The sequence below is a fragment of the Chlamydotis macqueenii genome, chromosome 4 (assembly GCF_036417535.1).
Source record: "Chlamydotis macqueenii isolate bChlMac1 chromosome 4, bChlMac1.mat, whole genome shotgun sequence".
NCBI lineage: Eukaryota > Metazoa > Chordata > Aves > Otidiformes > Otididae > Chlamydotis > Chlamydotis macqueenii.
In genome coordinates this window covers 74,916,600-74,943,374 of record NC_141559.1, presented here as the reverse complement: position 1 = coordinate 74,943,374, position 26,775 = coordinate 74,916,600, and the positions used below count along the sequence as shown (strand labels likewise).

Here is a 26,775-nt window from a genome sequence, read left to right as displayed (position 1 = left end):
TGCAAAGCTCCTCCATGTGTACTGAGGCAAACTAAGCTTGGAACAGCTTCAGCGTGGATAGTAGCTTCTACTGGGGCTGCCAACTGCTCATCAGGACACGTTGATATTAGTGCCTTCTTCCATTTCTCTCCCAAAACTCCTGAGCTGTCTTTTCTTGTGACCTCTTAAGCGTGTATGGTCATCGGAGTATAAAAGGCAAATACACTGGTGCCCCTGAACTATGCTGTCACCCACCACCACCACCACGCAATGCCATCAACGTTTTAACGCTGCAATAAGATTTAATCCTGCTGTAAGTTACCACCAGGCTTAACGCACCCGTGTCTTGTTATTTTCACATCACACCACCCAGTCATGTCAAATCCCAGCACTACAGCCCTACACCTTTTCCGGGCCCACGTGTGCGGTTGTACTTTGCGGAGAGCAACCTGGGGAAACGATGGCGATTGCAGCAGTGGTTTATAATCCACAGGCAGGTGATGATGGCAGGAGCAGCCTGGCTGCCGCAGCTGATGGAGTTTAGGCTACAGGAGAGCCTCCCTCGGCCTAACCCGGAGAATGGCACCTCACGAACGAGGAGCCGCATGGCTGAGGCCCATTTTCCCCATCAGCAAAGGCCTCGGGGATCTTTAGGGAGGGGACCAAGGTCCTCACCCACCAGCCTGAGGGGTCTGACCTCCATTTGCTGCCTGCTCTACCCAAAGTTTGGGGAAAGGCAGTGTTTGTGGGGCACCGAGGGCTGTGGTGGGGGGCAAAGCCCCCAAAAAGCCTGCGTGCACAGAGCAACACACAACGCCGAAGCAGCCCTTTATTGAAGAGCTGTGTTGTCTCACAGCGGCGGGGCCCGCAGCCCCAGCCCGGCCGCCCCGCCCCCGCCCTGAGGAAACGCAGCCCCTAGCGCCTCAGCCCCCCCCCGAGGGAGCAAGCGGGAGCTGCGGCCCCTTTAAGGCGTGGGGGCGCGCGTCACGTGGTGCTCGCCGGCTTCTGGGCGGCGGTGTAGTCCCTTGACCGGGGTGGCGACGTCGGCCGGCGGGGCTAACGGCGGCGGAGAGGACTACGACTCCCAATGGGCACCGCGGGGACGGATGAGCTCACCGGCCGCGCCCTAGCGGCCTTCGCAGTGCACGCCGGGAGTTGTAGTTCATATCTGTTCCAGGGACGGCCCCTGGGGCGGCGCGGGAACTACGCATCCCAGCGTGCCTCGCGGGGCGGGTTTCCGTCAGCGCAAGGGGGAGCCCCCCGACGTAAAGGGGGATCACTTTCCCCTTGTGTCCGCCATATTGGACGGTAACTCTGGTCAGCGGCGCTGGGGCCGAGGGAGTCCCCGTTGCTGTGACAGTCGGTGCGCTCCGCTCCTCGGCGCCCGGGGTGTCCCGTGCCCCGGCCCTGCCCGTCCCCTCCGCTCCTGGGCGTTAGCGGCGGCCCCGCGCCCCTTCCCCTCCTCCTTCTCCTCCTCCTCCCCCCCGCTCCCTCCTCCCTTGCCCGGGTGTCAGGCACGATGAGTCCGGCCGACGCCAAGCGCGGAGCCAAGCGCCGGAAGAACAAGCGAGGCGGCGGCCTCAGCAGCACCGGCGGGCCGGGACCCAGCGGCGGCGGCGGCGCCGGAGGCCTGGGCAAGGCCGGGGCGGCGACGGGAGCGGCCCCTCTGCGGGCTGCGACCCAGGCGGCCGCCGCCTCCTCGCCCAACGCGGTGGGCGGCCTGCTGACAGCGCCGGCCGCCGGCAACGGAGCCCTGGGCGGCAGCGGGGCCGCGGCGGGACACGGCGAGGTGAGGGGGGGCGGTGGGCCATGGCGGGCGGCGGTGACATCCCGCTGCGGCGGGCCCGGCACACACCCACCCGGGCGGGCGGCTTTGGCAGCCGGGGGGGGGAGGGGGCTGCCGCCGCGCCATCCGCCCTCTCCTCTTGCCCTTTTCGGCGGGTGCGGGCCCCGGGGGCCTCAGTGGGGCGGGGGAAGGGGGGGAACGCTGGGCCCCTCGCAGCGGCGGCGGGGGGGGGTGGGCGGCGGGGCCGCTCTGTGTGGCGGGGCGGTGGGGCTGGGCAGTGTCCCCGGCTCCCCACCCTTTGTGGGGGAAGGGCAGCGCAGGCTGCTCGGGGCCGCGTCGTCCCGGGCTTTCTCCTGAAATCCCGGCAGGAGCCTCCTCCAGGGTACCCATCCTCGAGGGTCTTCCGCTCGAGCCCCACCTTAATGGAGGAGCTGTAAGAAATGGGTAGGCAGGCCTTGAAAAAGCAAAAATATACCTTTGTGTCTGCTTTTTCCCATTAATATTAGAGCCCTTTTTGCAACAGACAACTTCGTTAAGCATAGGAGGTTCATTGTAGCTTGGGCTGTGGTTTGCACTCTGGTACCTCAGACTAATTTAGATCTGTTACATTATTTCATAATATGGTGACATTTATTGGTATCAGATTGTCTGGTTTAATTAGTTTTTTTTTTTTAAGAAAAACTGCTCAATGATTAGACCTTTAGGAAGGTACACTACTGGCTCAAGTGACAAAAGAGTAAATAAGTTTACGTTCCTTTCTATCATAAAGGTTACCCCTAATTTTGTGTTACCTACACAAAGCTTGCGTTTAGGTACCATATTTACGAAAGCATTTCCTGCTGACAGTAGACTTCCATGTGTATGTCATACAGCCTGCTCCGTTTCCTCCCTCACTCTCATGAACTTGTTGTTCATGTGAGGGGAAAATAGAAGAAATGGCTTTTGTGAAAAGCTACGATGTAAAAAATGGATTTTTTTTTTTTTTTTCCGCATGTAATTTTGTCCCCGTCTATTTTGCAAGGTCAACAAGAAATTTGGTGATTGTAGATGAACTTTTTTTTTTTTCCTCCTCTTGAAAACTTGTCTTTCTACACTCTCATACTTGACTACCCCAAATCCACAGTGCTTTAGTTTAACCATTTCTGTACATCTGTTCTAATCTGACACTTATTTGAGGCATAATTTCATTCTGGGACAGTAGCCCTTACATAATTTAGATATCCAGAAGAATCATGTGCATAATGGCGAAGAGGTGTCCAAGTTATTTGCAACTTTGCAAGTCATCTCTGAACTCTGTTCTAGTTAAATCCCTAGCAGGAAGATGTATCTTGTTTTGTTTTACATCTTAGGTTGCAGACTCTTCCAGGCACGGGTTCCTAGGTATTGTTAGAATAAACATAATGATGCAAAGGGAAATAAAACAAGCAGTGGAGTGATATGGAGAATGGGGAGTTGATGTGACTCAAGTAGTAAAGGCTCCACTGTCCCTGATGTTTTGATGTATTTGTATCATGGTTATGTGTAGTCTAGAACTTTGGTTCTAACCTTATTGCACTGTATCAGATCTTTTTCTGAAATTCATCTTAAAAGGCCAGCATCACTGCTAGTCTTCCTACTTCATGTTTCTTCTTTCTTTCAGACTAGATAGTTCCTAATAAAATTTCTCAGTCTTCAGGAGTCTTCACTTGGAAAGTATAAGTCAAATCTTCAAAATTAAATACGGTATTTCAGCACTAAATATCTGGGGAAATACTTCTGTATATTACATGTACTGATATATTATTCATACTCTTGTAAGTATGCACAACATGTTACTTGGAATGCTTTTGTAACTGAGTCTTAATTGATCTTTTTTACTTATACTCTTAAACGTGTATGCAATTTGTCAAATATTTCCATCTCACTTGACAGTGTGTTACAAGTGATTCTGAAGACTGGTGGACAAACTTGGAATTCAGAAGTTGTTGAAATAGATCAGTTAGTTGAGCTAGAATAAACCTGCAACGCAGACCTTATTTAATCAAACACTAAGCATATTAGAATTGGATAGATAAATCCCTGTGCTCGGTTTCTGAAAGGTAAATGCTTATACTCTGTAATACTTGTTTAAAGTGGGTGTTACTTCCTCCATACTGGTTTCAGTGACCTTTTTCTTGACATTTTCAATACCTTTCCAATGGAGGGGACACATGAAAGTTGCCAGTACTTGAAAGTTAACTGATAATCTTATTCAAAAGATGAAATCTTAAATCATCATTATATGACTATTACTTACATGAAAATGTGGTCTCCTTAATGGTTAATAATTTGCTAGTTAAGGGGTGCATGGTCAAAACAAGCCTTCGTTCTTTGAGTGAAAGACCAGCGTATGTTGTTTCTGGATGAAGTTGAGAAAGAAAACTGTGTATTTTACATGACTGATCACTTCTAAATTAGGTGCAATATTTATTTTGGCTGGATGGAGAGTAAGCAATACACTAATAGCTGTAAGGTAACCGGAGTTGCTTTACTTTCATCTTACTCAGAACATTAAGTTCGTGTTAGTGGGTAAAAGAAATCATCAGCCCATTCTCTACTGAATAAACTTGAATGTTTAATCTCTGAAAATATATAAAAAAGCAGAATTTTGTATTTGCTGCACAGCATAATGTTTTCTACTTGCTAGCATGCTTTCTGTTTCCAGCTTTCATCACTTCCCTGGTTTTGGGGCATCCATTCTGGATGTGGTGGGCACATCCTTCTACCAATGTTCTATTAGATGCTTTTCCCAAAACTTGTCTAAAATACAAGATGTGAAACAAGATGTTTAAGGAATGATCCCGTATGTGCTCTGCTTTCTGATGTGTCAAAAATTGTCCAGAATGAGGTATTCTTTCAGCTTTCAACATGCTTTATGAAACAGGTTGAACAGAGTTTTAAAATGGCTATTTTTATGGTTGCAACTAGAAGCACATGTGCCAGTATTGAAATTCTAGCTAAGCCTGTTAGAGCCAACAACTGTATTTTAACTGAGGTTTTTCTACATCTTATCTGGAGGTTTTTATAAGACTGTAGGCTAAATTCTGCATTAGAGTACATGCTAAGTCTTGTTCTGGGATGCAAGTGGGCAACTCCTAATGGAATCTTCCTGGAAGCTATGTTGCCCCATGCAGATGCTTTATAGCACCTGAATTCATCCTCTCTAGCACTCTTAGATGTTTTAGAATGATAGTGAAATTAAGGTCGCTTTGGCAGTGTTTCAGAGCAAAAGAGTGTCTCAGTTTTGGAAACCTGTAACTGTGTCGACTTTAACTGGAATTGGAAACAAAATAATTTAGTTGTATGGTGCCAATGCAGGACTTCTCTAGGAATTACATTTTGTCTTACAAAACTATTTACAGCAATGTTATGTAGTAAAGAGTCAAGTATCCTGTAAATAGCAATGTTTTGTAACCAGAAAATAAAATAAATATTTTGAAGTTTAATTTCTGTATTCAGAGAAGTAGATCTTGCTTTCTGTTGTGGGATTTTTTTTTTTTTTTTTTAATTCGGTAATACATTGCTTCAGGCCTTCATAATTTGGTCCTGTAAACTTTTGACTGCCAATTGGATTGTTGATGCTATGAGATGCATTTGAGTACCTTTATTAACCACTGCATAACTCATAGATATACTGTAGCAAAATTGGCTGTTCCTTAATATGTTCAGTTACTTTGGAGTGGAGAGTTGTATTGTCAGTGGCTGATTAGCCTCAGTGGTAGTTTTTATTACAGACCTGGCTGATCTTGTGTTAGTAGCCATTTTACAATTCTCTTACTTACATTTTTCCAAGTATTGTTTGTCTGTCAAGGGTAGTAATGTATTAAATCCTCTCAAATGTAAGAGGTGTCTGTTTCAGAATTTTCATAAAATATTTAACTGGACTGCTCCTTTATTATGGGGTACTGCTTTTTAAATAGTTTCTGTACATAGGAGACCATACATTGCCACCTTTTAAACCATTTTTTTTTCAGTGACTTTGTAGTTCATTGCATTTTTCTGATATCTATGTTTGATTTGTTGTTTGAGATTTTCCCTTTTCTCTCTTCCCCCTCCATGATTCAAACATTCAAAAGAAGTAGTATACAAAAGAGGAGCTTTGTCAGGAACTCAGAAGTTCAGCAAATAGCTGGCTTTTGTACTTTTATTTAGGGCCTCCTCCTCTCCAAAAGCAAACTTATTTTGTCCAATTTTTGTCCAGGCTCAGATGAACTAGATAAATTCCAATAAATGAAGTAGTACTGTAGCCTCTGCTCTTCAGGCTGAGGAAGCAGGTACTTCTAAACACTCATAACACTTACTCAATGAAAAATAAGTCTTTTTGACAGCTTGGTAGCGCATTTGTTCCTCTGACTAAATGCAGTTCACTCGCTTTTTTTTTTTTTTTTAAAACAGACATGCACTCTCTGCCCTAAAGAGCTTATGCTCTGCTTGTATTTTTTAATAAAAGGAGATGTAACAGAATGGGATGAAACTATCAGGATTTGATTTAGGTGGTGTGGTTGAGTTAGCTTGCTACTTTAGAAAGAGAATCTATTGTGACTTAAATGAATCTAACTAGAACGTTTCAAACTTTAAAACAAGCTTAATGGTTGCATAATGTTCACATTAATAGCTCTTTCTTAGCTTCTTCCCGTGATCAGTTAAGGCATTTTTCAGCTAATAGATCTGAGACCACAGGCACACATATTAGTAATTCACTCAGATCTTGTAATACTGCTCCTGGGAAGTGTGTGCCTGTGTGTACTCATGACCTTGACGTATATCCAATCCCCGAGCGCTCCGTTTCTCCTCCACCTCCTGCACCTGCTATATCATTGTCAATTGATAACTAGAGTAATTGGTTGTGAATTGTTAAATGAAACATGTGGAAAGTGTGTCCAAAAAAAATGGCATTCGCTTCTGCAGTGTCTAATCTGTACTAGCTAAGTATCCTCCTATGGCTTTGTTATGAGACATTTGATTCTGGGTGTCGAGGCAAGGGATTTCCTCCCACCCCCCCCCCTTGCTGTTTTGGTTGCAAAATGGTTTAGAGAGATTGAGAGAAAGGAATCTGTTACTCAGAAAATGTAGTGACTCCTTTCCCCTCCAAAGTTTTGTTTCCTGACTGTGAAAATGAAACCTTGTTGATTTCAATTTGAGCTAGGTTAATATGAAAAGTTAGATCTGAAATAGGTCCATATTGATTAAAATATTCAGAGTTCTTGTCCAGTTCTTGTCCTGCAGTTTTTTTTTTTTTATTTCAAACAACACCTGAAGGTTCGTTTAGATATTTAATATAACATTCTTTTCTTGGTTATGGCATTTATCCTTTTGTAGTGGCATCCCATCTTGAGGGGAGCCCTCAGATCCTTTCTCCTTTACAGTCTGCGTAACAAACGTATCCAGGCTTGCTCTCTTCTCCTTGCCTGGCAAGGATAGCTGAGTGGATGTGGAAATTCAATTTGGTGGTGCTTGGTGCCTATAAGACTTCTGTTTAGACCTTGATGTTTATGTAGTGGGGGTGGTCCTTAACTAATACAGGTCTGCTGAAGATGTGTTGTGGAGAAGTTATTTGGATAAATCACTGGGAAATAAAACTTGCTTTGCTTAAGATGTACAGGGCTTCATGGATGTGCTAGAGAGTGTTCCATGTTTGTATGGATCTGGGTGATCAAAGAAGACTTAATATTTGTTTGGATTCCTTCACTGGTGGAAAAGAGGTCCTACGTCCTCTTTTGTGAAGGTAATGAAAACAATTCCTACATTTTCCTTTCTTATGGTAACTTTTTCATTTTAATAGCGACTGAGGTTGCTTTGGACTGCTCTGTTTTGATAAAGAGTATTCCATATGTAAAATTTTCCATTGATAATTAAACAGAAGGAAAACTTTGAGTTAAATGGATAAAGAATGCTGCAGTTCAGTTCTCTTTCTCTGCTGATATCTTAATCTACATGTTCCAGATTTCTTGTGCTGCAAATGAAGAGTTCAACTGGGAAATGACATTTTATGGTGACGTTCTTAATGTTATTATGGGAACTGCCCAAATTGAGCCTTGTCTGAGACTGCAATAAAATAAATATGCCATTATTTTTTTTGACATGAGAATTACTTAATTTTATATTATAAAAATTCAAGGCAGCCTATGACATTATTGACCCTCATGTCCTAGCCACGTGAGGAAACACATCAGAAGTAGTATTAAAGATAGGTCTGAGCAAGATAATAATTTTTCTGAAGTATCTGTTTTATTTTTTAATATTTTTTTTCATATAGAGTTTATAGCTGCTTTAGTGGTGCAAAAGTTAGTCTGAGCACTATTTTAGGGGAAAAATTAATGGAGTTGCCTGCGAGCCTGTTTGAGAGTGTTGAAGTTGTTCATTTTGGACTGCTCATAGTGCTGGAGAAAAATTTTCTTGGAGTGTGAACTTTAACCATCATCTTAAATAATCAACTTACCCTCAGTTGAACAAGCCATAAATGTGGTTCTCTCCATCTCAAAATTCGTGGTGATGACAGAACATACTCAGGCATCTGAGAGGGAGGCACTCCTGTTCTGTATCACTCTGTAGAGTGGCCATCTCTCTCCACTCTTTGTTAACAGAAGCCTTGCTTGACTTTTGTACAAGCTGGGTGTCCAAAGTTGGAGAGCGTGAAAAATCTCTGTAGGAGAGATCTCTACTTATCTGTTCAGTTATGACTTTTTCCTCTTAAAAAAAAAAAAAAAAAATGGAGCTCAAATGGTTGAGATGAGTGACCCTGTAGGTTATTTTTTAAAACTTATTTGCTCATTTATAGGAAGGAAACAAAAGATTGACTCCATTTTGCATTTCTTGAAAGAAAAGCCCTGAGTGCTTCTATGAAATTGCTATGCATAGTGTCTTCTCAAGCCTAGAGAAATAAAACAGAATAGGTTGCAGATGCCTTTGTAGTGTTACTTATGGTGGAATGTCACAAAGCTAAGTCCTCATGCACAGTAGATCTTTACTATAGTCCTCCTTTAACACATTGATCTGTTCAACTGGTTTGTAGTAGCTTTGTCAAGTGTCTGCTTCTGAAGGTACTTCAAAAACATGAGACAACAATCATCCAAGTAAATAACTAAGTTTTTACAGGGTTACAAAAAGAATTATTTTGAAGCCCAGAGTTTTGGACTGCCTTGATGTAGACCAGACTTGTTAGCCATGGCATCTGGGCTTTAGAGCTTCTCTTACCGTCTCATCTTAGAATGTGGCTGTGGGACATGCATTGCTGGTGGTGCAGGAGGGGCCAGGAGCCCTGTGCCACAGGAGGCACTGAGGACAAATTTCTGGGAGTGTGCATGGATGGCAGTTGCTCTTAGAAAAAGCTACCAGTTATTTTTTTTAACTGCTTTGGCAGCAGTTCAGTGGTCTGTGTTGAGCTGTGAACAGATGGAGGATGTGATCAGCTGTTGGGGCAGTGTTTGCTGCTTGAAATAGCTGTTCCTTTTCTTCTCCAGAGAAAGGTAGCAGACTAGATAGAAGTGTCCGGCTGGCAGCCCAGGGGACTTCACTGTTCTGGATCTAAATTTTCAGATGCTCATCTGTATTCTTCTAGATATTAATTATGCCTACGCTATCAAAAGTGTTAGTTTAGTCATGGCTTGCATTGCAATGTCAGCATTGCTCACTTTCATCCATAAGTCAATTGTTGCTCTTTTTGGAAATAACAGCTTCTCTGCTTAAAAGATAAAACCAGACAGTGTAGAGAAGTGGGCAGTGGTTGGTTTATGTCCCAAATCTGTGAATATGTTGAAGAGTTAAGCTTTCTAAAGATTGTATATAAATACATGCCTCACTAGCATATACAACTCTAGTGATTGATATCTGTTTATTAAATACTATATGATTGATATGTTAGCTATAGTAATTAAATCCAGTAGTTGTAAAGGGCTTCATGGACCCATAACTATCTCTAGTTTTCTGAATTAGGAATGTAAACACTGGCAACTTAAGTCTATGCTAAGGCTTTTAGTACTTAAACTTCTGTGGACACAGTGAAATAACAGACGTATTCTTGTGCAGTTGTCTTTTTCCACCCCCCCTTAAGGTCTCACTCACCTTCTTTAGGAAATATGCAAGCATATTACAAGTAACCACTGAAATTATTCCCCAGAGAAGGTATTGGAAAGTAAAGGGTAGAGTAGTAGGCATGTTCTACAGCATCAGAAGCTGAAGGAGATTTACAGTAACAGGAATCTCGTTTAGCTGTAACACTCAGAAAGCTATCAGGAAGGGGGGCATTGTGCTGTGTTAAGACCATCCATCTCCTGAGCCAGCTTTCATGCAAAATTGGTCATCTAAGATAATATATGATCTGGATTCATGGTAGTAATCTGCCTCTCAAGTGGACTTAGCACAGCTGTGTGCTAGCGTGGCTGTCTGGCTTCTGCCAGAGCTGGTGCATAATAACTCGCAGTTGGTGTTCAGCCATGTCCATCAAACGTTTTTTCTGTACCGCCACCGACTATTTAGGAGCTGTAAAGCCGGATATTTACCAACTCGACTGAGATCTGAACAAGACCGAGAAACAGCATCTGGATAGACTTTGTATGTAGCAAAATATTGCTTTCTCAGGGACTGGTCTTTTACTCATCTGGTAAGTAAAGAGAAGTTTGTGGTTAGTGAGTGAGAATGGGGTCTTTGGAAGGATGGAATAAGACAAAAATGGCTTTTTATGTCCCCTTGGATGATGTAGGAGAAGAGTTAATGTCGATAAGGAGAGAAAAAGGCCAAACATTATTGATGTTACGTGAAATAAACTTAGCCTTTTGAAATGGACAAGTGAGTTCATGAAAGAAATACTCTTGAACATATTAACTATGCATAACACGTAGCAATTTTTTTTAAACTTAACTAATAAGTTTTGGTCATGTCCTTCTTAGATTTTGAGTGTCTCTCATTAGCAACGTCTAAATAAATGTAATTATATCAGCTTTGTAAGGTGAGGGAAAGAAAAGAAGGCCGTCAATGGAAACCTGCTTCCGGAAGATGTCTATTAATGCAAGCCATGACTCTTTAAAATCTATGTATTTCTTTATTATTATATTATTATTCTATGTATTTCTCATGGTGTGTAATGCTGAAATTTGTTGGAAACTGTATTAAATGTAATGTACACATCATGTTCTGCGAAGTGTCATAAGGCTCTACCTTGGCTCCTGTTCTGCTTTAAGCTTTGAGCTGCCAAACCGCATCAATGACCTCCTTACGAACAGAAGTGGCTGTAGGCAGGGGTGCCGGACTTGAATGCACTCTGCCACCCGCTTCTTCTCTTTGAGGCTGTTTCAGAGAGAACTGGTGCAAACGGCTGTGTGGTGATGTGGCTGCAGTCAGTGCGCTAACTGTGGACACTGCAAACTTTGGATTTCTTCTGTATTTTGAGACTAAAGTAATTTTGCTTTTAAACTAAGATGATTTTTTTTGAAAGTCAAAGCTTGTTGTCTGGCTTAGAGTGGTTTTTATCTTTTTTATTTTTTTTTTTTTCCCCCTATGTACAAAAATAGTAGCTTTAGCTCTGAGAGCAGAACTCTTCCAAAGCTAGGAAGGTGATGCTTCCACTGAATTGTACACAAGGGTAGTTCAGCTGTTTTCTAATATTAAGTGTTTGTTTGTTTTTTTTTTTTCCCATTGATCTAGGTGCAACAAACTAACAGTGTGATTTAAAAATACCTTGAGTTAATGTTTCCACAGGCAAACTTTGGTTAGTTTGTGACTATTAAAGGAGCCGCTTTCAAATTCTGTAACCATATTAAACCCAATAGCTGACTGTTTCAAACTTGTTGTAGGGAGTATTTCAGAGATGGATGTGAGGCTCTGAATTTGGATAACGCTAGTGTTGACGCAAGCCCAGAAACACTTCCGCGGACAGGTGCGTGAGTGAGAATGTGTGTGTGCATGCTCATAGGTGTGTGCATGTATCCAAGTTTTTTAAAATGTGGCATTTTTGAATGTGGGTTAATGATGTTACTATGTAAGTGTAGGCACAAAGTAAATACTTTGTATATGTGCATGTAATATTTTTTTTATTTATTTTTTTTTTAGGAGAGTAAGTATGTATGTGCTAGGGCTGCTGATGGACTACACTGAGTCTCATAGTGAAACCCAGTCATGGGAACAGAAGAGTTTGCCTTAGAAAGCAGTTCTGAGCCGCAGTACAGTTTTGCCAGTCTTTAGTGTTTAATTGGTGTGGAGTTAATGACCAAAAGTTTTCTTAATTGCCATAATGCTTCCAGGCTGCTTATCTTCAATAAGCTGCTGCCACAACAGATGGCAAGTTAGTGGTTTAGCTGAGGTTCACTAGAAGTTTTTCACCACTTTGTTTTAATGGCCATAACTTATCTATGTGGCTATAGATAATGTGTAGTTGAAACCCAAATCTTCACTGGAATAGGCTTCAGATGAATTCAGGTTTTATTTTGTCACTCAGTAAGAGATAGAACACTCCTTTACTGTCAGATGAAACTTTGCAGTTTTATCTGTGTGATCATCTTTTATTTTATCTTTACTTCTTTTTCCTGGCTACTCCCAAGATTCATCTTCACTCTACTGTCATTCTCTGCTTCTTTTCAGGGAGTCTGCAGGGAATTGTACTGGTGTCTGCTATGATTTGAGACAGCTTGCAGCAGCAGCCTGAAGCTGACTGGGTTGTTTGTGGGGGTTTTTTTTGTTTGTTTTTTTTTTTTTGTTAGTATCATGACTGGCTAAGAGTCTGAACCATAGGAATAAAAGTGGACAAAATTAAACTTAAATAATTTTCAGGGATGTATTGCTTTAAAAAAAGGTTCTTATGCTTTCAATGGAAAAACAATTATAAAGATTTTTTTTCTGTCCTGAAAACAGGCTACCATACTTGTACTGTATCTTCCACTAGCTATAAATTTGAAACCTTATGTAGGAGGAGGAGGAACTTTGTACTGAGGAACATTGCATAGTAACAAAGTTAAATATTAATTATTATTTAATGTTTTTGGAAGTGCTGTCATTGGCGACCTAGCTTACTGTTTTTCAGAATTATGGGGAAATCATGACACGTAATCACACATACTTTGAATATTATTTAGATTGCTTGTTGCATTTTTAAAAACTTTATGACTATATCTTATGTCTTCATAATAAGAATGAGGAAGAATATTCTTTTGTTGATATTTAAGGTAATTCTGAGCCTATGTTTTCATTTTTAATCAGGTGAAAAATCTAGTGATTGTGTAAGGTCTACGGGATTGTTCTGGTCTTTGGGAATTTCTTAAAACGTTACTAGCAATGACCTGCAGGAATTTATAACTTAAATACAAGTACAGCTTGCGAGTAGAAGTCTGAATGTGAGCTTACTTTTGTGGCTTTTGACTAAGGACGTAGAAATGAGTGTTCGTCTAAATGTGAAGCCAGTTCTGAAACAAACTCTGAAGTCAGCAGGTTGCACCTAATGATGTTACTTGTTTGTGAGATCGGCTCATTCTCTCTATCAATAAGGTGTTTCTGACAATTTGACAGCTAAGCTGAAAATGTCTATGGTAGCCTGTCTGTTTTCTATTGAAGCCTAGAGGATCCTAACCTTACACTGAAGACACTAAAAAAATCTGTTAAAAGAAAGTTATTCCCAACCCTGTAAATATTTATGATAAACCTGAGAAAATTGACATCTCTATCACTAGCGTTTTCCATTAAGTCTTCACTTGACGTGGCTTGATGAAATGGCTGATAGTGTGCGATGTTATGATATGGGGATGCTTGAGGTATTGCCCTAATATTAAAAAATCATTCCCAGGTAATGGTATTTTTACATTTTAATTGTTTTTCCAAATTAGGGATGAATTCTTCTGATGAGAAAATAATTTTCTATGGTTTCTTTGTGGCTCATGTATTTCCTTTTTTTTTTAATAGCAGGAAGTTAATCTTCACAATTTTATTTTGCTTGCATTGTCCTATCTGTGACACTTTTGCCACAAATATGTTATTTTGTATTGTTTGCTTGAGTAATTTGACTTTCTGAAGTTGCATGCAAAGTTTGTTTTTTTTTTTTTAGTGTTAACTCATGATCAGCAAAAAAGAGTTGGTGCAATGGAGTCTGTATTTTTTTATACTTTAAAGGCTTTGTATTTATGACTAGTAAACTTTTAGTGTCCTTGTCTTAATATTTTTTTCCAAAATGGATATTTTGTAGGAGGCTATGACATGAGGAAGTTTGTATAAGTATAGGAATAATCTATAAACAAGTGTTAGTATTTTGTCAGGGAGGTGTTAATTCTGATGATTATATTTCTTTTGTAGGTGTCTATGCTTAGTAGGATTTACTGGGGTTTAGTGGAGCACAAATCCCTTTCGTTAAACCATGAGAGGATCACTGGAAGAATATGTCAATCTGGCACCTGTTGCATCTGCCCCTCCATTATGTTATGATTCTTTCTTTCCTCTTAAGCAAAATTTGATCCACACTAGTGAACAGGGAGGATGACTGTAGCTCCACTTTCTGGAAGGCCAGCCCTCTTGGTGGTCAGACATCCTGATCTACTTGGCCCACGTGAAAGGAAGTTGCATTGGAAAGGCTTACAACTCCACTAAAGTGCCAGAAAATAGTGGTGGAAAAGGCATAAAGGATGACTCTGTGTCTCACTGCTACTTTGTGGATTTATCCTTCTAATTAGGCGGTCTTTTTTTCCATCTTTCTAGTCCCACTATTGCTTCTTGTACATTCATGACAGAGAGCGTGCATTCTGGTGACTGGTGAGCAGGCACTGAGCAGGCAGGTGGTCTGAGCGCAGCAGTGTATCAAGAGCTTCGTAGCTACCAGGGATGTTGAGCTTTGTGGCCCTGTTTTTTCCCTTTGTGAATTGTCTTAGGTAGACTTTACTTATTATAGAGCTTTTTATCTTCTTTTAAAATATTAATTGACAAGAGTATTAGTAAGTATACCAATATACCTTGATACATGTTAAAAGGTGGACGGTTTGTCTGAAAAATACAATTAATTTTCTTTAAGGTTATTTTTTTTTGTTTTGTTTTCTTTCGTAATTATGCTGTAGGAAGCAGATGTAAATCCAAGCAACCACCCTTTACAGTACTGCACATAACCATGCTAATTTAACTGCTTGCTTTATCTTTTAAATCTCATGCCAGCCAAGTAGCCAGACTTGCGCTAGTCTAAAGTAGCTGCTTATGCTGTGCAAAAATGCTTTGCTACAATCTTACTGAAACACCGATTGTTAATTTTGTTCTGTTGCAAAGGTATCCTTGCTGATTAGACCGTGGTTCTTCGGGAATGGGTTTGGGAATCTTTCATATTAAAGAGCCCATTAGAACCTGATGGTGTAAAGGTACTTGATTAGTGTAACAGAATTTACTGCTCAACTTCCTTTTTCGTAATCAAAAGTCATTAGACTCTTGATTAAGCTAAGCGTGTGTGCTGGTTCTCAGGTAGTTCTTTGGTTCCTTCTGCACTTTTAAACTATCTCCTCAAGTTTGATACCAGAGCTGAATGTAATATTTCAGAATCTCCTACCAGTGCTGCAAAATCTTCCAGTTTCATTCCATCCTCGTTTTTATGTGATTTATTTATCCATCTTGGCCAGTGGAGAGAGCATTGGGGATACTTTTGTCACCTGTTTGTCTAACCTGCTCTTAAAATGACCTTATTGATAGAGACTCCATCACAACCTCACCAGGCAGCCTGTCTTTGTCCTTAGATACTTTGCTGTTTATTTTCTGTTGCATAGAAATCTCCCTTGCTGCAATTCAAACATTTTATTCCTTGTTTTGTTTGTGGATACAGAGAACTTCCTCCCCTCAGTATTCTGGTCTGTAAGCTTGGTGTCCCCAGTTCTTTCAGCCTTCCCTGGCAGGTAATATTGTCTATGTCTGGTGGCTGTTCTCTTGTGGCTTTTCTCCAACTGTTCCTGTCTAGCTTGAAGACCTGTGTTCAGAATGAGTTGCAATTGTCCCTCTGAAACTTACCGGAGCAGTATTAGGTGGAAGGATTATGTCATGTGTCACATAAGCTATACATCCCGAGGTAGCATTAGCTTTTTTGAACAGTCTGACCTTGTTGACTCCTCTTTTGCATATGGTCACCTATGCCTATTTGGAAATTCATGGTAGTTCTATCAAGATCTTGCTTTTTAGTTTGTCTGTGAGAAAGTCTCGGTAACTAGGACTGTCACAAACATTAATCAAGTAAATCATGACACTCTTTCTCCCCTGTGTAACTCTCATGGAAGAAAGTTGTGCTGTTTGACATGGTTTGTTTTTGACAAAACCAGGGTGTCTGTTCCTCCTATCTCTGGCATCTAAGTGCTTAAAAAGACTTGTTTGAATATAGTCGACTAACTTTTCTGGGAGCTGAAGACAAGCCAATATTATTACTCGGATGTTTCTATCCTTCATCGTCTTTTTTTCTCTCCCTCACTTTTTGGGGCTTTTTTGGTTTGTTGTTTTTTTTTTTGTTTGTTTTTTTTGAGAGGTTGTTGTTTTTTTTGAGGTTGTTTATCTCCTTTAAATAAATTGTTTATATCATTCACCTTTTTTATAAGCTTCTGATATCTCAAACATCCTCCATGAGTTTTCAAAGACAGGATTATTGATTTTGAGATGGCTAGGAGGATTTTCTGAGCAACTTGGTTGAATGTTATCAGATCTAGCCAACTTCGAAAAAAATAATGTAAGTATGACTATTTCCAATAATAGTCTGACTCTGGGCGGGTATTTTTACCCATTTATTGGTGATAGTTGTGCTAGTCCTCTGCTTGGAGTTCGTCTCTTTAGTGAGGACTTGTCCTTCATTGATCTCTTTCCCCTTTTAATTCAGTAATGAACAAATTATCTTAGTAGTAGTAGTGTACTGCTAGAATGATTTCTTAGTAGCCTCAAGCTGTGTTGTGAGAATTATTTCATTTTGTGCCTTTAGCCTTTTTGATTTGTCCTCTGTATTCTCTTGCCATTGTTATGCTTGTTATTCCCTTTCTATGTGCTGCTTCTGAGTCATTATTCTCTTGCTATGTTTTCTGTTCTCTTTCTGTGCTTGGTTTTCTTGAATTTGTTTGTAGCTATTGTGTCATTTGAGAATTAGCTCTTCCTTGCCTTATGTGAGCTCTTATTTAGTGATGTTAAATGGGTCTCTTGCTGTTCTTCCTTTCTTTCCCTCTTCAGTAACCACTGACTTGACGGTTCACTTCCAACAAAACTGTCTCATTGTTTACTGTCAGCCACTTCTTTCTTGCTGGCCACAGCTAAAGGAAGAGTCTCTGGTTGTTTGCTGTGTTTTTAAAAAAGCAAGTTCCTTGAACTCTCACTGGAGTTCTGTGTTCTGTTCCCATTAGGTGCCTAGGTTCTTAGCATCTCCTTGTAACAGCCCTATGCTTTTCTTCACTCTTCTGCCTTCTCAGAAAAGGTATCATCTGCCTCTTCGCCATTTTTCATGGTCTGCAGTAAGCTTGCAGCTTGATAGCACTAGTGCTTTCCTCTTTGTTATTTGTAGACTTCCAAGATACCTCTCTCTACATTTGTGATGCTTATGTCCTTTAGATATAGGGCAAAAAACTCCTGGGCACTTGGATTTGTTTGTTTTGTTGTAGTTGTTTGTTTGTTGTTGTTTTTTTTTCCCCCATGAACTGACTGTATCCTCCTTCTGTTAGTATTCCAGTTGGGAATGGACTCTTATGGAGTAGCTCATAGTTTTGATCACGTTCAAAGAATTCTAGCTCTTCTTCTTATGCTTCGTATATTAGTATGCCTGCCTCTAGGACGGATGGATTGGTTGCTTGTTCCTTGTGAACTTCATGTGAATAATTACTTGTTCTTACTTCTAGGCTCTTGTTCAGGTTGCCCCGATATATCATTTTTGGACTCTTGATGTTTTGCTTGTGATTCTAGTGTAAAATATTCTTCACTCAAGTTAATAAGCAAGAAGGGCTTCTTTTGTGTGTTAATTCCTTGAAATGTTCTACATTTTCACCTACCAGCACATGGAACCTCATCACATGATCAGAGAAGCCAAAGCTGTCCTCTGATAGCGTTTTTGAACACATAGGATTGTCTGCAGGTTGAGTTTGTTCTTGACAATGTTAACATATGGAAGGCTGATTTGGAGCGTCATGTTAGTTCTTGGTCATTGTTAGCCGCATAACTAGTACCCATGTGGATAAGCAGCCATGAGCACTAGTTGGCGTGATGAATGAAGATTGAACAGCTTTCTGTGACACCTTCAAGGTGGTGCATGTCTGACTGTTGGTTGGACCTGATATGTTTGATTTCTCGTCTACTTAGGAGTTGCTCCAGACAATCGATTTTGTTTTCTTGGGTCTGAAGGAGGCTGGAGCAGCATGCAGCCCTAGGTGGAGCCAGCAGACAGCTTGCTCTCTTGCTTTGTCTCTGATACAGCTGTTTAGCTGCTTTTGGTTTTGGCAGTCTCTTCACAGATCGCCTTAAATACATCACAGTCACAGATGTCTCAGCTGCCACCTACTTCTCCTTAAAAAAAACATGCCCCAAAAAAGCACCCCCAAAACCAGACCGCACACCCAAACCCCTAAATTTACTTTCTAAGACAATCTCTAATGAAGTATTTCCTGCACTAGACATTTTCCTTATGATCTTTCTCAGTATAGGAAATATAAGCAACTGTTCCTACAAATTCAGTCCAGGAGTTAGGTTTGCCTCACTGTCTGGATATAGCCCTTGCATCTTTGGGTCAGGGAACATTTGAGATGAGAGTTCTGGAGATGCCACTTTGCCTTTTTGTTCTGGTTATGTATGTTGGGATCATGGTTGGCACCCCTGTCTTTTGGTGAGGGGTAGCTGAATGGACTCCCCTGGACGCTGATCTCTGTTTCTTAAGTTGCAGCAGTAAATCTAATGCCCGATCAAGGGATTTCAAGCTTTACGTATGTCCTCAGTTAATTCATAAATTTCTGGTCCCTCCTGTAGTGGTGGATGATGCACACCTTGTGTTCTATTTCAGTAGTATATTTCATGTGGCTGTAAGAGATCAAGTACATGATGTGATCTGTGTGTGTACGGTGGACACCTAGAGCTGGGCAGCTTGGGGATAATGAAGTGCAAGGACTGAGGTTATCTGCTGTGGATATTAGCTGAACTTGTGGTTTTATCAACTTTTGTAGTGATTCGTTAGAAACATAACCGTTGAATGCAGATCTGATGTTAAAGTTTGCTGTATTTTCTCCTGTAATTCTGCTGATTGCTTAAGTGTATTAAACTAGGACTCTGCTTCTTATTGATGCTGGTTTTTTGCAGAATTGAAGGAGCTTAGAACTGGAGAGTTATTTCTCTGCCTTGTATTGTCTATGTTGTGTTTGAGTACAGCGTATGCAATTTGCCTGACAGTTCCGTTTCTCTACTATGGGAAAAAAAATGACTGGTTTTAGAAATTGTATTGGGTGGATCCTTCTGAAAATGCCCTCTCCCATGCATGACTTCAATATTTTAGGAGATTTTGCTGTCAAGAGTGAGTATTGTTTAACCATCTGCGAGTTACTAGATGAGGTCATTTTCTTGTAATATGATTCCTGGAGTAGAGCATCTGCAGTTGTATCATTGAAGCTACATAGTCAAGTAATTAATTCCTAAATGTTGTCCTATGCATCTTAAACATGCCTTTTGATGAATGTTTCTTACTGTTCATAGGGAAAGTGCTGGCACGTTTTGAGGCTTTTTGTTTTGCATAATCCTATTAATTTTATGTATTTCTGTTCAGGATTGAAGTATAAACAACAGATTAAATCTCAAACAACTCTCTGCTAGGAAAAAATGTATATGCATGGTTGTTGCCTGTCAGGGCTAGTTGAGAGAATTTGGAGGCGTTTTACCTGCTCAGAACACTTCTAGCCATTATACTGGGGAAAAGAAATGCTTTAATAATATTCATTATTAGCTCTTGGTGTTATATTTTTTTAGCACATGTGGCTGCATAATTTGCTGGAAAAACATTGAACATTTCTCTAGTACAGGAGAGGCAGAATCCTGGTAGGAGGTGAATTGGCTCTGTTCTGCTGTGTCATATTTGGCTACGAAGAAGGGAAGTATTGCATGTGGGATATGTGCTTCTAAAAAAATAGTGATGTGTGTAATTAAAACAAAATCTCCTTCCCTCCCTTTTTTCCCTGGGGAGTCTGGGTTCTCCATGGCCACACATCTGGATATTGCAGACCCAAGTCCTTTTGCACTCAAGTCTAAGCTTGTCTGTGCTTAAATTAGTTCTGTTATTTTGTATACTTGCTGCCATTTCACTTGTCAGCTAGGGAACAGCATTTAATGCTGTGCAGAAAACTCTTTACATATAATTAATTACTATACTTCAACCAGTAAAAGACATAATTTCCTCCTCCTCCCATAGTGCTTAATATTAAATTTGATTTTAATTTGGTTTCAGGTTTTCAAGTTTACTTTACCTTGCAAATTGTCGATACCTTTACACAAAACTTAGAAAGCAGAAAAAAATAGTATTTTAAGTGCAGTGTTAAAAGATATATAAGAATCTTATAAAAACTATTGTAGGCAAATTTCCCTTCATTTCCCCTGCTGCAAATAGAATTTAAAAAAACGCCCAGAAGATAAAGGCAGCTCGTGTATTACAATTGAGTTGCAAATGTATTTGGGCAGCTGCAAAGCTTTTTCATGTGAATGGTGATAAAAATGCAAAGAGATCTGGCCTTTTTTTTTTTGGTACCGCCTATCTGTAGAAGTACCACAAAATGCCTTTCATTAACTGATTCAACTTCATTTGAAATAGATCTTCACTATCCCTATTTTCACTTCTGCTTCACGTCCTTCATACTGTGACTGACAGTCTTTTACTTCAGTTTGAATGTATTCCAGGACATTTTAACTCTGCTTTCCGTGTCCTCAGATTAATTCTTATCTTCCACCCACCCTCATTCCATCCACAGAGAGAATTTCATTGCTTCGCTGAGCTGAATGAACCAGGCCTCTTGCTGATGACCCCGTTTGGCTGTCACTGTGTCTCTTCCAGTTAGTTGTTTCTTGAAGGTGGTTGACCAAATGAGGCCTCCTCCAGAGGGCTGTGAAGCAGCACTAATGCTTCCCAGTGTCTCTTGAAGAAAGTGTGGTGCATCTTGGAATCATGTTTCCATTTCGGAAAGTTAGGGATGAGCATAAGCCATGGGTATAATCAAATCCTTCTCCCCATTCACTTCCAAATTTTGACAGAGAATTAATCTGAGACAGGATATTTGATTGCAAATGTAGCATGAGACGGTTGTCAATGTCTCTGACTTTTTTTGATGTTCCCTTAAGATGTGAAATTTCTTGATTTGGAGCTGGGGACTGAAAAATTGTGACACTTGGAAGTGTGAAGTATAAATAATTATTTGAATAAGAGGAAAGGGAAGAAGTTACAGAATTATCAGTACAAATCATTAAATATGCATGTGCACAGTGATGCTTCTTAAAAAAAGAACCAATTTCTAATAATGTATTCTTCAATTTACATGAAGTACCTCAGATCGATGCAATGCAAAGTACAAAGAAGATAAGGATATTAATTGCTGCTGGCTTTAATCTGAATAAGTGGTCTTATTTAGCCAAGTAATTGGTTGCAGAGCTATAGGCGTGCTGTAGTTTCTTGGTTACACGCAGTTTATGAGCTGAGAGCCTACTACCTACTGTAGTTTGTTGGGTTTTGTTATGTCTAAAAACACTTGTATTTAAGAGAAGAATGAAGATATAATTACAAGATGAGCACAAGCTTATGTCATGATTTGCAGCCTTCTGATTTGTATTTCATTTTTTACTTCAAAACGTAGGGCTTTGATTCTTCCTCTCTTCGCTATTTCTTTGCTGAAGTGTCACTGGTTTAGTATGCTAAGTAAGCTGTAATAGTTCTATACTCAATCTCATTTTAACTTTCTCTCCTAAGCTTAAATATAGATTTCCTTTTTCATTATTTTTTTTAATTACCAAAATCAATGTTTTGTTTTATTCTGAAACTGATTTTTTTTTTTCCCCCCTCTATTTATGATGCTGTGAGGAAATGGCTTATCAGCTGAGGCTGCCCATTTGTACAAATAGTGACACTGTAGTTTACAAAGTGAAGTTTGACAGCTGGATAAAAATGCAGCTTTAGGCTTCTATTTTTTTTTTTCCTCCCCTGAAGGGCAATACCTTTCATCTGTTGCAATACAATGCGAATTTCACTATAGTAGATATATATATATATATATTTTTCTAGTATGTGTTTATAGATTTACTCTAGTAGTAATTGTGATTTTGATAGTTTTAGTTTTCTGTAAGATGAGACATATGGTTTTAGGCTCAAAGGAATACAAAAGGACAAGATGGGACTTGCAAGCATATGCACTTTTCCTGGCCTCATGGATCTGTTGCTTTCTCCTATAGGGATCCTTCTCTGCTGGAAGGCAATTAACCATTAACCACTAGAGACTTCAGTCAGCGCAGGTTCACTATGGCATTAATAACCGTTGCTTGGAAGCATACGGCTTCCTCGAGAATGAATGTATGCAGGGCCATGGAGATGGCTGGGGAGTTTTATCTTCAGGGTTGAGGTAGCACTGCATCTAGTGTTTACTGCTTTTATAAAAATAAGGGTGACTTCAGCTTGTTTACTTTAGAATGCTTTAGTATTTTTGTTCCCAGATGACATGGATCTTCCAGCTTTTTGTCCTGGAAAACCTTCAGTTATTAATTATAAATTGATATATTGCTAGTGGGTTACAGGGATTTGTGGTAATACCAGCAACCTTTTTGTGTTGACCTGGAAGAAAATGAGAAATTTTATTGATAAAGCTTCCAGAGGACATAATGACTTGAAAAGGGATAATAAGAGCTCTCAGCTGATTAAGGAAAACCAGTATTTGTTCATAATGCTACAAACAAACAGTATTCAGGCAAGTGTGGCAAAATTTCATGTGACTTAACCTAGACAGATTGACTTTTGGAGCGACTGTGCTCATGGCCTGTGCCTAGCTGCACAGTATTTTTTGTATAAAAGAAGAAAGACTAGCCTGGTCCTTGAATCTGTTCACAGTGGTATCAACTGCAGGAGTAGTGAGCTTTTCTGTTATCCAACAGAGTCGTCTTCCTGAATATCTGTTCTTGTGGCTACCTAGTCAGAAGGATCATGCTAATTGTCTGAGTTCCTGACTTCCAAGGGACTATTTTCTAACTCTTTCCAGTTTCTCAGAAGGTAAGGGAAAAATGTCTCATCAGATAGAAGCATCTGAATACATAAAAGAAAAGTGATGATGGAGAGTAAACAAATATAATGAAATGTACTAATTGATTCTGAGCCCAGATTAATTCTGTTTTGGTTTATTTGCTACTTGAAATCTTTAAATAGGGGTTATGCTAGATGGTATCTTCTGGAAAAAGCACGCAAACAAGAATTAATTTGGGAAGATCTTTGGCCTTGGTTAATAAAAATTTCATGAGCTCATGTGCCAGACAGTGCTTAGATATTTTTCTTAAGTACATTTTGTGTAGGTTTGGTTATAGTGGTAGAACTCAACTTGGAGTATCTACAGAGCACAGCAGGACTTCTGGTAGGGTCTGGAAATTTCATTCTACAAAGGAACTGTTTTTTTTTTGTTTGCTTGTTTGTTTTCTTCTTCTGATATTATTTAAGTTATTAATTGTTCATGACAGAGGACTTTTTTTAAAGAGTGGAGAGTATTTTATTGCAGTGGTTGAGGTAGGAATGAAGATACCCATCTCTAAGTTTCATGGAATGAATAGTTTAAGTCTACATCATTCAAATTAATGTCCAAGGAAGTCACTTGTCCTTGTTTAATAAAACAAAAGAGATTTAAAACTTCTTACTTGAGTATAACCTTGCTTTAACTTCCAGTTAAAAAGTTAAGTGGTTGTAGACCATTTTGTCTCATAATGGGATACAGATTGGAGTTTCATCTTTTTAATTTTGGTTTATGAGTGCTTCCTAGTTCCTGTAGAGATCATAGCTTTTTTGTGTGTGCTAACATTTTCATGTTGTGGCACTATAGCCTGTGAACTCCTCATTTCCTAACAGGTGCTCATTTTATGAAGGATGTATTTTGGATTGATTCAGCTAAAAGAAAAATTGAGTGTGCTGTTGAGGAATGCGTGGGAAAAGGCTGCAGAGTATAGATGTTGCTGCCTTAAAACTCATTACAAAATAACAATATCTGTGTTCTTTTGAAAGTACTACTTCAAAGTTGTCTTTTTAAGGGACTACTGAAAAGACTTTCCCAGGATAGTTTTAGGCATCTTTATTTGCAGTGTAACTCATTTCATTTAAGATGGCTGTGTTTGGGTACAGCTTTTTGTCAGTCGAGGTCTGATGGGTTTGTGGAATTTAAGTAGCTATTTAGACTTTAGTCTATTCTGATTACTGTGCTAGAGTAGAATTGTTACATGTTGGCTCTGAGGACCCAAAGGAAAGAAAGATGGAGTGGGTAAATAATCAGTTCTGTGTAAATCCCTGCAAGTGTTGCTTTTGCCTATTTCCAGAGGAATTGAGTCCTTAAAGAACTAGAAGCAGAAAGAAGACTGGTTTTCTTCCTATTCTGCATTGTTCAGTGCTGTTTGATTTCCTTCCTCCCTGCTCTATTTCTGAGGCTTTTGTGTGTTTCTGGCCATACTGAAAACAAAACAAAACCTTGCTGATGTATAGATTTTGCACTGACTTTTTCAAGTTATCTATGTGCTTGATCAGGGAAGTGCTAACAGTGAATGACCAGCACTTTTCCAAACCATAGGGGAGAACATGCCTTTAACTTTCTCCAACTACTACTATTATGCCTTATGTTGAAAAAAGAGGCTGTGTACAGGTGATTTACCGCCCCACTCCCCACCCCTGTCATGAGCCTGTAAATAGTTACAAATTAGTTGCAAAAATTCTTTGTCACAAGGTGTTTTTGACCAAGTTACTTAAACTTGAGTTTTAGCGGGAGGTAGTAGAGGCTCGTTATCTTGGTTCTATTTTAGAGTATCACCCAAAATGAGTGAGATAGGAGCAGCCTTCCCACCCACCTCCAACCTCACTCTTAACTCATAACTCTTGCTAAACTGGAAAGTATTGGTCTCTTTGAACAAGTCCAGTATAGACCTACTACTTTGTCGTGGTTTTGTTAGTGAGGGGGGCCCTAAGGTGGCAGCTTCTGTAGGAAACTGCTAGAAGTCGCTCGCCTTTGTTCAGTGGACTCGGCCGGGCCTAGGGCAGACCCACTGCTGGCGAAGGCCGAGCCGATTGGTAACAGAACGTCCCATGATAATGCCTCTGCGATAATGTATTTAAGAAGGGGAAAACAGAAAAAAAAAAAGAGAAAAAAAAAGATGTGAAGAAGCTGAGTGGGGGCAGAGGCGCAGAGGGGGAGGTGTAGGCCTCGTGGGCCTTGCAGGCCTCACCCTCTGGCCTCTTGCCAGGCAGCCGACTGGGCCCAACTCAGTCCGGCCTGGCTGTAAGAAGTGGAGAGGAGATAAGAAGTGAATAAGATGTATACTTTTTATAGTTCCTCTCCCTAGATTGAACATCTATAATGATAAAAGCTTTGTTTGGAAAAAATATTTCCTTGGAAATAATTTCACTTTCTGTTGAAAATTCCTTTGACACTTTGATGTAGTATCAAAGGTCCTAAGGGATTTCACTGATAGAAAAGAAGCAAATCAAGTTTGAGATCTTGGGATTGTGGGGAGAGGCATAATTTTGGTGGGGTTTTGAGTCATTCATAGTAAACTTGCTTCTTTATCTGTATGTAAGAGTAGCATAGACTGAGCTTTCTAGATTAAGTGTCCCCACCCTCAGCTTGTCAGCTTGTTTGACATCAACAATTTGTTTTAGGAATAGCTTTTACTAAGCTATGGAAATATTGTGTGTTATGTTTACTTAAATCCAAGTTATAAGTTTTAATAATATGACTTGTTGAAGACAGGAAGCTTTCAGAGAACCTGTATTGCAGGTTAGTCAAATTCTGTAGTGGTGTGATTTTAGTTAATACAGAAAACACTGACAGTTGATGTTATTAAATTAAAAAGATTAAAATTGCAACAGGGGTGTCACTAAAATTATTGAAGTCTCATAATGTTGATTGTATATGAATAACAAGGAAAATTACAAACAAGAAAACTATTTGTTTTATTGGCTAAGGAGGAATTTACCTGGAATCTCACAAGCTGTATTTTAGCAGTAGCACAGGTCAAAAGGGATAGAAAGCATTTTGCTCCTGAGTATTTTCTGTGGAGATAATTGGTTAGTGAGTACCTGGTTTTGGATTAATATGATAACTGCCTATTGCCAAATATATCTTTAAAACTTCTAATAGATTTATCTTAATATATTTTTCCTAATGTGAAGTAATATCATACTTCACTGTCTGGAAGGCTAAATGAGTGACTTGCTTGACAACAGCCTTGTTAGCTCCTTGAACAAGTATTTGGGCTTGTAATAGAGTGCAATGCTGGTGCTATCTGCTTGGCATTTTCCTGTCTTTTACTTGTCTTTACAAACAAAACACGTGTGAATTCTCAAGTTAGATGAATCATCTTTTTATACTGCCAGCATTGTCTCTCTTCCTCCTTCACCCTTCATAGCTTATTTCCTGTGGTTAGCCCTTGAGTACACAATTCCCACTGGCTAAGCATGATGGAGGGAGCATGACAAGATGGGCTAGTGTGCTCTACAGTCGCAAGATTTCCAACCTGCTATCCAAATGTGTATACAGGATTGTACATAAATCAGTTTTAGTAACATACTCTTGGTTGTTATAGCTAGTTGATCTGTCTCACAGCTGACATGGTGTTCTGCAGCAAATCTGCTTCACAAACATCCTCTGTGACCAGGAGGGGGATGTGCAGTCATGTCGTGCTTAGGTCCTTGGCGGTCGAGTGGAGTTCAGGCTTAATTCTGCTTCAGAACAGTATGGCAGTGAAACATTTGACTGAGCTCTTTTGTGTGTTATTAATGATTTCTATTAAGTGCAATAGCTATGTGCTGTGTATTAGATAACAGCGTAAGTAAGGGTTGAGTCAGC

General features: G+C 40.1%; 1 protein-coding gene across 4 annotated transcripts in view; it reads left to right on the top strand.

Moving 5' to 3' along the window:
* The first annotated feature begins 1,291 nt into the window (after nucleotides 1–1,291).
* The window catches only part of FAM193A (family with sequence similarity 193 member A), an 81,744-nt gene continuing 56,260 nt past the window's right edge, over nucleotides 1,292–26,775 (top strand). For all 4 annotated transcript variants that reach the window (XR_015258416.1, XR_015258417.1, XM_086746588.1 and 1 more), the window contains exon 1: nucleotides 1,292–1,768. Coding sequence is in view for 2 of the 4 variants with exons in the window: in XM_086746588.1 (XP_086602714.1) it covers nucleotides 1,499–1,768 (270 nt within the window). In the remaining 2 variants the exon portion in view is untranslated. The remainder of the gene's footprint in view (nucleotides 1,769–26,775) is intronic.